Here is a 12,297-nt window from a genome sequence, read left to right on the forward strand (position 1 = left end):
TTGAAGATAAAAACATTATTTAAGTTTTTAAAAATCTGCTTATCCTAAAACTGAATTACTGATACAGCTGGCTGACTGGATGGATAGAGTGATAATCTTAATATAAGAGGTCATAATGTTTCGTAAGGTCTATACTCCACACTCACAAACCCACAAGTGAGCCTTTATAAAATATGCTGAGGAGCATATACTCTTGGAGCTGAAAGGGACCCAAAAGATCAACAATTATCTTCACAGAAAAGTAGGCAACCAGGTGCTGGGAGACAACCAACTTGCCTGCCTCATACAATCAACTGATGCAGAGTACACAGCTGGGATTTCTCATATCCTGCCAGTCTAATGTCTAGAAAGACAATCTAAATCAGAAGAAAAATGCAATAAATATTTAGATTGCTCTCCTAGGTCAGTAAAATACAAGGAGAAGCCCGCATCACTTGAGTAGCAATTAGTTCTGCAAAAAGTCATTCTACATGGAACAATAATTATCACACTTACAGTCAGTATTTTTGCCATAGTTGGGGCTCCAAAAAGGTTAAAAAGGAGATGCAAAAACTGTAAATAGTTTTTCCCATTGTACCAGAGGCCCCAGCAGCAGAGGGGAAAGATAAACAATAAGCTCTGAACATCACTCACTCAGATTCTCCAGCAAATGCTTGCAGTCATCAGTGGCAACATCATGCACAGTCCGATTGCACTTGTCTCTCCTTTCTGGCTCAAGCCCTCCGTGTCTACACAAGATTTCTAGGCAGTTCTGTAAAGACAAGAGCTCGATTACCTCCAAGTCCAAATGAATTAACTTGAGTGCAAAACCCAAAGGAAAAGCCAGTTGCCTATACAATCAAATCAAGAATTCACAGCTATAAATCTTATTCCAATTCCATCAACCCCAATATACAGATTAATCTTAGATTAAACTAAACAATGTCTAGAAATGCAAAGCAAAGAGTGCTTATTTAAATGCAAATGATAGGATCATAACACTGTTCCACAGAACAGCTTCTTAGGTTTCAAGAAAAAAAATAGCTTGGTAATCACTCAATCTGCAGATTGAAATTAAAAACAAAATTAATTTCAGCAGACATTCTCCTTCTATGGTAATTTGGCAATTTAAAGAAGACTTTTGCTATAACAGGATGTACTTTGCTGTCTTCTAGACTATAAACTGCTTTCCTGGTAATATAAGTGCAGGGTTCTAATTTTAAAAACTCTAAGAGTCCTCATAAGCATATTTGTATTTGAGATGTTACCCTGCCATATTTTATGTGAAAAATATGCACATCATGCTGATTGAGATTTTAGAAAAACATTCCCTATAGATATTGAAGTGATGCTCCCTTTCCTTTTCAGCTTTTTCTTCTTCTGTGTTGCTTAAGGAAATCTCCATTCAAAAAGTAGAATTATGAACTGAAAAGTCTTAGTCCTCCATATTTTTTCAAATGCAAAGTAGACAATATATATACATACATTTTCTAATAAATAATCACATGGCAAGGTATTACATCAGGATATTTACCAAGGAACTCTCCTATATCAATGTTTACCACTTGATGATTTGTTTGCTAATTTCTCACAAGGCTAAGGAGAAAAATGAATAGACCAGAAAGCATGAAAAGGAACTAATAACCAAAACAAGCAATGACCTGCCCATCACTCCCCTAAACACACACACACACACGCACACACACACGCACACACACCCACTCGGAGGCATGGGGCTGTCTTGCAGTTCTAACAACATATTAAATCAAGTCATCTTGAATAGCTTTTTCTTATCTTTCTGTAGCATACCCTTTCATCCACTTTTAAAATATACTTTTTTGTCTTCTAATATAAAATATTTTTATAAGAAATACAATATCCGGCTGGGTGTGGTGGCTCATGTGTGTAATCCCAGCACTTTGGGAGGCCGGGGCAGGTGGATCACTTGAGGTCAGGAGTTTGAGACCAGCCTGGCCTGGCCAACATGGTGAAACCCCATCCTACTAAAAATACAAAAATTAGCCGGACATGGTGGTGGGCGCCTGTAATCCCAGCTACTCCGGAGGCTGAGGCAGGAGAATTGCTTGAACACGGGAGGCGGAGGTTGCAGTGAGCCAAGATCATGCCACTGCATTCCAGCCTGGGTGACAAAGCAAGACTCTGTCTCACAAAAAAAAAAAAAAAAAAAAGAAATATAATATTCACATAGAAAAGTACACAGAAGTGGACAACTTGAAGCATTATCACAAAGCAAACATATTTGTGGAAGGAGCACTTTGGAAGCCCCTTTTGTACTCCATCTCAACAATTAACTCCTCTCTCCCCCGCAGAGGCAACTACTATCTGATTTCTAATTTTAGAGATTAGTTTGGCCTATTTGTGAACTCTATATAAATGGAATCATACTGTATGTAGGTGCATTCTTTCATTCAATATAATGTCTCTAAGATTCATCCATGTGTTGGGAGTAGTCAGAATTTGTCTTCATTAAAAAATGATAACTATGTGGGATTCCATTATATTCCATTGTGGTATACCACAATTTACTCATCCATTCTCTTGTTGATGAACATTGGTGTTCTGCTATAAACATTCTAGTACATGTCCTGTGGTGGACACGTGTTGGGTATTTGGTATATGGTAGGGCTGGACTGCTGTGCACAGGGCATGCACATGTTCTACGTTAGTCCATACTGCAAAGAGCTTTCAAAAGTGCCTACACCAATGTGCACTTCCACAAGGAGTATACATGACTTCCGGTTGCTTCATGTTGCCTCTGAAACATACTTTTAAACGCCATAATGAGTTCGCTAGAAAGTACAGTGAGTCCCCAAGGGCCAGAAAAAAAAAAACAAAGAGTAAGCAGAAACCACCAATTTAGTGAAACTTTAACAGGAAGCCAGTGCTGCTCTGAGGGTAAAGCTGACAGAGAGAACCTTCTTGGATGTTGGAAAGATGGGAAACTAGGCCTTGGGTTTCCTGAGTAAAGAAAATCTGCCTGCTTGCAAAGGGAAGCAACTAGGACATTTGTTTCTCCCTGCCTGACCCTGTTCAGGTTGGAGGAATCTCTCTAAAACTTGCCATTTAAGTCCGGCAGTCTGTACAATTATTATGTGGCCATTAAAAAAGTAAATCTTAAAGAAAAGTCTGGAAGTCTGACTTTCATAGGTCTACAGTTCAGATTTAAGAAATCGCTAAGAAATTAACAGAAAACAAAGTCAGATAAATAAATGTCAATTCATATCAATTTGTTGTTACTAATTTGGACAAAATGAGTAAAAATAAGATAATGTTGATTGAGAAATGAACTCTAATTAGAAACTTAACTAGAAAGCAATCTGAGAACTAAACTTAGTGAATTCTCAAGATGATAAGTGATAAAAATCACGCATTTATTTTGCAAGTTGGAACTTGCAGTAAATGTAGGTAAGAGCCACAGCTGACCTGGATGAATCCTGCCAACCAAAATGACTGTATCTACCACTGTTGCAGAATCATTTAACATTTTCTTGCTTTCATTTCCCTATCTGTATTTCAAGTATCTATATCTCATAAGGTTAACGTGACTTAAATGAAAGAGGCACACAAAGTTCTCATATTCATGGCCTGTACTAAACTCCCAGTAGTTATTAGTAGCTATTATTATTACTATAATCAACATCATCACCACCAGCTAGAAAACAGTCCAAATATCCAGTTAACTGGTGAGGTATCATAGCACATCAACAAATGTCACTAATCTCAAGACAATTTAAGTACTGTTACTTCAAATTACAAACAGAAATGATAAAAGGTGTAACACAAGTTTGCAATACTCCTGAACTGCCTGACCCTGTTCTTTTATAGTCTTTTATTTCTGACCTTCAAAGTAGGTGATTTCTAATTTTTCTTACATTCAGGTAGGTCAGGGGGCCAGACCATAAGCAGTGACTTTCTCTTTAAGGAAGCATGAATGTCAGTCCCCATGAGGGTAGCGCATAGCCAAACACTACTACAAGTGTAAATTCTGCAGCATGTGCTGGCTGCATAGGGAACTCAAAGAAAGTGAAAACTTTGGCCCCACTGACACTTAACAACAACAGCTACAACAACTATTTGAGCACATACTAAGTTCCAGGCACATACCACACTTTGCAAGTATTCAATGTTCGTTTAGCCCTCACAACAACTTTATAAGCAGGGCACAAAGCCCCTTTGGGCCAGGGACTATTACATGGGCTGAGGGTCCTGATGGTGAATAAGGTAGAGGAATTCCATGTCTCAGGGAGGAATGCAAAGTGACCTGATACACTCAGAAAAGGGGCTGGTGAAGCAATGAGTACAGTTTTACTTTATGGAGGAGCAGGAAGAGGTAAAGAGGGAGAGAAGTATCTATACTCTCTCCTTGTTGAATGGGATTGTGTGAAGAGGACAAATGCTGTGATTCCAGTCTCTGCTTCTGGAAATAGAGTCCCAGGGGCCCTAAACTGGGCAGGATGTCCTACCCAAGTGATACGGAGACAGGGCTCTAGATGGATGAGTTTAAGCTAAATTCCTATTAGGATATAGAGACATCTGCTATAACAGAGACTTTTTAAAGAAGTAGCTTAGGCCTCAGCTTTCACGTGCACTCACATTCCACTTGCTGGAACTCAAATATTTGGCCATAGTTCCCTGCAATCGAGACTGGAGAATGCTGTCTTTATGCTGGGTGCCCATGGGTCCAGCTGAAACAGAGGGATCCATGATTATGGACCAGGGACAGAGGAGAGGTTGAGGGGTGAGGGAACTGCCAGGCTCCTTTCAGCAGAGCTGAGAAGCAAGGTACCAGCGTCCAGGAAATTCAGTAGCAACCCCGAGTCCAGAGAGCTAGAGATAAAAATCAAAGTCAGAGCAGGGAGCCAGGAGTTTGAGAGTGAGCAGAGAGAAAGAAAGTGAAAAAAGTTTGCAAATATACATCGAAAGCCCAGCTCAAGTGCTGAGAACAACCTTGGGGTGTACCTGCTGCTTTACAGGGCTGGGGAGATGGAAGCCGTTAATGTGGGAAATAATGACATGAGCAAGAAGGTAGTTAGGTGTGCATGGCCAAAGATGAAGGTGGCTGCTGTCAGCTGTAAAGGGTTGAGTGCTATGCACTTTGCATGCTTTTCTGTAGGCATGAGGATGTGTTTGGGAAGGAAAGCGCCATGTTCAGCTCTGTTCTGCAAACCAATTGTTGTAATGAAAGATTACATTGGAAAGGAAGAGAGTGACAGCAAGGAGACCAGTTAAGAAAAAGAAAGCAGTCCATTCTCTTACTGACTCAGCAAACATTTAGCACTTTTGGGTCACAGACTCTGCTGGACACAGTATATAGAAGGATTAAAAAGTAACTGTTCAGAGGAGATGGAGAGGCAGCGAGGCATGCAAACAATTACAATGAAGTACATGCTCTCTAAGCAAAGTGTGGAGAGGTATCCTGGGTAAACCTAACTCCAAGAAGCCAAGACAAGCTGAAATGTTTTCCAGGCAGAGAGGGGTCAAGACAGGAAAAGAGGCCATTTGAGGTAATGGGAGCAGCAGATACAAAGACAGGGAGGGGAGCGAGCACAGGATGTTTGCACATTGACCAGTATGCGTGGTCAAAGCCTAGCACGCACAAGGGAAGGAGACAGAAGTGTGCCTAGGGGAACAGACCAAGGCCAGATCAGGAAGGGACTTGACTGTTATGATAGGCATCCCTGCCCTGGAAGTGATAGAGGCTTAGGAAGACATGAAGCAGGTAATTACAGCACCATGTTCACCTGTTAGAAAGGCCCCTCACATGGCAATGTAAGGGAAGCAGAGAGACCGAACATGATGAGACCACGGCAGTATCGTGAATGTGACCAGACAGCAGATGATGAGGGCTCCCTAAGGACAGTGCTGACAAGACTATGGAGGAGACAAGGTATTCAAAATTTATTCATAAAAGAGTAAATTTAGAGTTGTGTTGATCATTTGAGTTCTTTCAGTTAGGAAGATGGAACAAGTAAACAAATGCCAGGTGATGCTATTGGAGTAAGAGAGAAGAAGCAAGAATTGCAGCAGATTGGCTAAGAAGCATAAACATTTGGGCCCAAGAATGTGCTAGAAGAGCTATCTGGTGGAAGCAAAAGTGAATGTGGTCCCCAAACTGCAGGATTACCCTACAGTTGTTTAAACTGGAACACATTAGAGAGTGAAAGGAGGCACTGTTAATTACACTGGGATGACAGGCATAAACAGGGTTGTACTGAGCAAACTGGAAAGTTTGTTCCCCTGATTATCAAGGAAAGGACCTGCCTAGACAGACTCAGAAAATGCTTAAGTAGGGCTAGAGATGAGATTTTAGAATCTGTATAGATTATATTCTGCGGATCAACAAGATCATTCAAGTGAGAAAGTTCAGAGTGATGAGAAAAAGGATCAAAACCCAGATCCATGAAAGGTGTTGGTGGGAAACACTGGACAACTCATGTCTTGGATGAGAGGTGGAGCATGACCCTGGGCAGCCAAGTTTACATTCCCTTTAGGGTTCTGTCATTCATTGCTGTCCAAAGTAAGAAAGGATTCAGTACTCTTCACTGAATATTATAGGGAATGAGTATAGAAAGGCATTTTCCAGAATATTTTTTTCTAAAAATTAAAAGAAAAAAGGAAATAATCATAATCAAAAGCATTACAACAGTGTTCAAAGAACAGATTTCTATTTATCATGATTAAAATCTAGTTCCAATGACTTCGTGCCTTTGCAGGCACCTCATCTAATTTTCTCTTTTCTAAAGTAGCTACCCAACTCCATGCAACAATGAATAACTTGAGCGACTCCTATTATCTTGTTCTTGTATCCAATTCCTAGGAAGAAGGAATCCAAATATTGGGGCATCATGTGGACCTTTGCACATACCTCATGGAGACCTCTTGGAGGACCGAGGTGGCTGCTACAGTGTGAGTACAAACGTCTGATCCTCATGTGGCTAAAAGCTTAACAATGCATCAGGCAGATCGCAATCCTAACACATAAAAATGATCTAAAGTGGGTAACAAGAGGGCTACTACCTGACCAGAGGGCAGTGGGCCTAACCAGACATGACCTCTAGGATGCTGGAGATGAATGTCTGGAGGACAACTAAAAAGGCAGATATGGAGATACGGGTTTGGGACTAGTTACTGCAGGAGTCACAGCTGATTCCTGAAAGACCCCTGAAAGACTGGATAAGCTCTTAGAAAACAGGAGTAGGCAGCTGAGAATAAAACTTGGGAGTTGCTTAGAGTTAAAACACACACACACACACACACACACACACACACACCCCAAAAAACAAAAAGCAGAAAAACAAATAGAAAGCCTGGTCAGCAAAGTTGGAGGGGAAGTGAGAAAAGGACAGTGGTCTGGAAGCCCAGGGAGGGAGGAGTTTGTATTAAATCGTCAACTTGTTAAAACACCCAGGAAGACTGAGCAAAAGCAGAAGTGACAGGAAGCCACTGGCTTTGGTAAGCGAGAAGTATAACCACCTCCTGTAGTGAAAAATTCACGCAGTCCCTCCAGTGAAAAAAATCTCTTGGTATATGAACTTCAACAACAGAGCTGCTCAAATCCAGACAATCTCTTAAATTTGTTTCTGTTGCAGGAAACTAACATGTCAATGGTTTCATGACAGAATAGGAAGTTTCATTAAGAAATTCATCCATCGGCCGGGCGCGGTGGCTCAAGCCTGTAATTCCAGCACTTTGGGAGGCTGAGATGGGCGGATCACGAGGTCAGGAGATTGAGACCATCCTGCCTAACATGGTGAAACCCCGTCTCTACTAAAAATACAAAAAACTAGCCGGGCGAGGTGGCGGGCGCCTGTAGTCCCTGCTACTCGGGAGGCTGAGGGAGGAGAATAGTGTGAACCTGGGAGGTGGAGCTTGCAGTGAGCGGAGATCTGGCCACTGCACTCCAGCCTGGGCGACAGAGTAAGACTCCGTCTCAAAAAAAAAAAAAAAAAAGAAATTCATCTATCTATTCAGATGAAACGATGGAAACAAAGGCTTATCCTTAGTTCAGCAGCCTCTCTGGAGTAGTCAGGCCAGCTGTAGAGAGAGGTTTTCCGACGACATTTAATGGTGGTCTGCACAAATTTTTTAACCATTGGGAAAAAGACCAGGGGCTAACATGGAAAAAGGACAGATGTGGGAATTTGATCTTCAATGAATGGAGCTTGAGGAATTAGTTACCCATTTCCCATTTGTTAGAGATAAAGACTTAGTTTCTTTATCTACAACACAAGGGAAATTGACCAGATGAACTATGTCAGGGGTCCACAAACCCCCGTCACAGACCAGTATCAGTCCATGGCCTGTTAGGAACCAGGCTGCACAGCAGGAGGTGAGTGGAGGGTGGGCAAGCATTCCTGCCTGAGCTCCGCCTCCTGTCAGATCAACGGTGGCATTAGACTCTCATAGGAGTGTGAACCCTATTGTGAACTACATCTGCAAGGGATCTAGGTTGTGTGCTCCTTATGAGGTGGGACAGTTTCATCCTGAAACCATTACCACCCCACCCCACCCCCAACCATGGAAAAACTGTCTTCCACAAAACTAGTCCCTGCTGCCAAAAAGGCTGGGGACCACTGAGCTATGTTATGTCCCTTCAAGCTCTGAAATTCCACAATTCTCTACTGAAAACCATGTGGAAACTGAAGTCATCTTCTTGGGTAGCAATGATTCTACTACTCTGTGTAGATTAGACAAATGTATGCTAGAGTAAAGAAAAAAACTATTTTTAAGCTCTACTTGTCGTCAATGTAGAATCTTTCTACCAGTGCAATGACGAGCTCAGAGCTGTATTTTTTCAGAAATCTGGCCTTAATATCTTAGTTATAAGTAGATTACTTTCTGTAGAACTATCTCAGCCAGAAAATAAATATTAGACAAATGACACTAATACATTTTCCAATATCTTTGACTAGGGTAGAAGGAAGTATGGTACAATGAAAAGACTAATGGATTCAGGCAATCTGGGCTTCATTCCCAACTTTTATCTACTAAACCCTCTGGGGTTTAAATGTCTTAATCATAAAATGGAAAGGTTAGACTAGAAGATTTAATGTCCACTCCAGGGCTTAAAAAATATATTAATAGCCTAGCAGCATGTGAATATTGTCAGTCATGCCCACTTTTAAAAAAATCTCTCTTTCCTTGTCCAAAATTCATCTTGTGCTTCTTAAAGTAAAAGAATACACGAGAGTCATAGTCTACGGGAGAAAGAGGTCACATTTCCCTTGGACAATATGCCAGAGGTGTGGAAATCAATGACAATGCCCTCTTTGATCATAAAAACACCAGAACTAATGAAGAAGTCATAATTAAGGAGTTGAGCGGCATCACAACTGCTCTACACTGAAAGGTAACTCACCCTGGGGAGCGAGTTCCTTTCTGCCTAGCCTGAGAGGTGCAGTAGCTGAACATCCTAGATCAAGGGTGTTCAGGTTTTGTTTTTCTTTCTTTTTTTTTTTTTTTTGCCTCTAGGCTGAGTGCAGGCCTAACACACTCCTATCATTAACATCTCATATTACATTCAGAGTTTTTCTTTTAAAGGAGTGGAGGCAGGTTGCAAACTACCCTTTCCATGCACCTCTACAACAGCAAAAGAGATTCATAGTCCTAGATTAACTGTACATATTCAGGTTTAAACTATTCACATTTCCCATCTTTGTCTCCCAAAAACTTTTATGTCAAATATTATTGCATTCCATTCAAATCATACATACAAATCAAGTTCCCAGAATTTTTGTATCTTTTTGGTCAAAGGGTGAAGTTGGGGAAACAAAACAACAAAACTACTGCTAACAAACCATACCTCCAGACTCAACTGTATCATGCCCTTTTCTCATTTTGTAAAACACCAAAGTCCAAGATGAACAGCTTCTGCCAAGATCACAACAGGAAGTTACCCAACCAGGAGCTCTAAATACACATCTTTAGCTATCTCCATCTGGATGAACAAATCGTAACACATTCAGCATGTCTAAAACTGCATTCTGTCTTCTTGACCAAAATGATCCTTTTCCTTGTTCTTTTTGGGAATGTTACTACTATCTTTTTATTCAGCTCCCCCATTTCCCTCATCTAATCCATGCTCATTCCTGGGGAATTCCTAGTATTTCTCATTATTTCCACTGCTCTCATCATCTTTCATGTAGTGTCTCTTCCTGACACCAATTTCTTTGTAATCTCAAATCTTCTTGATGTTCTTGCTAAATGAATCTATTTAAACTATTCAGTTGATTATTTTGTTCCTTTGTACAAAACCTTTCAATGGTTTCACTTTGAATAGTAAATTAAGACCAAACTCCTTGCTATGTCACTGAAGGCCCCAGGCCCTGCTGTGAGACTCCCAGTCAGGTCTTATTTCTCACTACTCTCCATTATCCCAATTAACAGGGACCTGTTATCCACCTCCCTACTTCCATGTGTTTGTTTTTACTGCTCCTTTCACCTGAACCACTCTCCTTTCTCAGTGGTGATGGTGAATTTAATCCTCCTTGCAAAGCTCAAAATAATTTCCAGCTCCTCCAGAATGAGCCATGCCTGAGCCTAACACTCCTGAAGTTCTGCCCTTTGAAATACGTATGTTCTCCTTCTTTTTCCTGTAATTGCTGCATTTTTATACTGTTCCAAGTGCATTTCTGTTCTCCTTGTGTTCATTTTTGTGCTTTTCTTGTCCTACATTTGTCTTGTACCCTGCACACTTGCCACTGAACTAGGAGCTACCTAATGGCAGAAATGATCCTTACAAATGTTAGCACACACAGTAGCTTGCACTCAGGAACTTCCTAATATCTTATTATTGCTAACACAAATTAATGCTAAAGTGATTGACATCAGAACAACATGAGTGAATGGATTACTATATTACACTATTTCTTTAATATTCAGAAACATTCCGTATTCTATCTGAGCATCTAGAGCTCCCTCTTAGATATTGGTAAGACAGCACAGACAGGGGTAAGTTTGGCAGCTGAGGGTACAGGGCAAGAGAACGAGCTCTGCAGCACGAATGTGAATCCTCACCCTGCCTCTCACTAGCAGCGTGGTGTTGGTACTGAAGTAAGCAACCCAATGAACTAAATCAACACCAATGATTTGCTCCTATTGTAGATAAAATGTTTGAAATTACCCTCATATTTCTCATTAACAAACTACAAATAAATTATTTTTATTAAAAGTCTCTTATGCCCTTGACCATAACTATTGCATAGGAATAATGTCAATTTGTATTGGTAACATCTGCAATTGTATCACTCAGTCTCCAATTATTCAATTTAAGTACACTTCATCTATAGCAGACAACTTTGCCGCTCATCAAATTACAGCTGCATGATGAGGCCAGCTGCTAACAGACACACCTTAAAACCTTTGGAAGCAGCGATGTGGGCAGCAGTCCAGCCTTCTCTGTTGGCGTGGTTAATGAGGTCTGCAGGAACAACAGGCTTGAATATGCCTTCAGGACTCTCTTCTCCTCCATCCAAGTCAAAGACACCTGACTCGGACTCCTCCTCATTGAAAGAATTTCCACAAGCTGGTATTCTATGGTACATAAGAAGCTTGAGGCTGTCCACATTACCAGTGTCCACAGCTGCATGAACTGGTGTCCAGCCATCCTGAAAATAAAATGACCAGGGGGAAAGGGTTGATAACAACATTAATGTCAAGGATAATGTTATTGAAAGTTCACTTCAAAATGTTCTTGGGCATGGACCACTGAGCTGGGAAAAGCAGGCATTCCAATCCTGAACATCAACACTGATGAGCTGGGTAAAGTTCTCTGACTTCTGTCAGTTAACAATATTTCCAACTGCTATGACTCATGTTTGCTATTTTGTAATCACTTCTACCTACCAGTTAAACATTTGGGGTGAGCAGGTACTGCCCAGGGCATAACTGAGTATTATGTATGGTAAATCAAAATCTCAATTTAATACTATGAAAGAGAATGAACTTTAAAGGAATTAAAAAATTTATATGCAAGAATGTTATTAGTAGAGTACTGAAAGAATGCAGTTATAAGCCAGTTTTACTTATAAGGCACTGACCTAACTCTGCGATCTTAAAATTTTATGCCAACCATTCCAGAAGGAAAGATCCTAAATAACAGGGAAAAGGTAGACATAAAGAAAAAACAAAGCCAAATAATTTCAGTGCAGGTTTACAGGCCCCTATTGAGTGTTTTGTGACTGCAGAGGGATACTGATCATTATAAGCTTAGAAAATGTTTCAACTAAAATTACTGGGTCTGTTTTCTAGAATATATTACTTTGGAGCCTCTATTACCCACTTAGCTGGTAGATGGAG

The 12,297-nt window shown here is 40.7% G+C and overlaps 1 protein-coding gene across 3 annotated transcripts in view; it reads right to left on the reverse strand.

Annotated features, from left to right (window-relative positions):
• Positions 1–12,297, reverse strand: part of CTTNBP2 (cortactin binding protein 2) — a 162,170-nt gene that overhangs the window by 55,366 nt on the left and 94,507 nt on the right. For all 3 annotated transcript variants that reach the window (XM_028844929.2, NM_001168625.1, XM_015134751.3), the window contains 2 exon segments: positions 11,352–11,606; positions 634–751 (listed from right to left, as the gene is read on the reverse strand). In XM_028844929.2, coding sequence (XP_028700762.2) covers positions 634–751; positions 11,352–11,606 — 373 coding nt within the window.

The sequence above is a fragment of the Macaca mulatta genome, chromosome 3 (genome assembly GCF_049350105.2).
Source record: "Macaca mulatta isolate MMU2019108-1 chromosome 3, T2T-MMU8v2.0, whole genome shotgun sequence".
NCBI lineage: Eukaryota > Metazoa > Chordata > Mammalia > Primates > Cercopithecidae > Macaca > Macaca mulatta.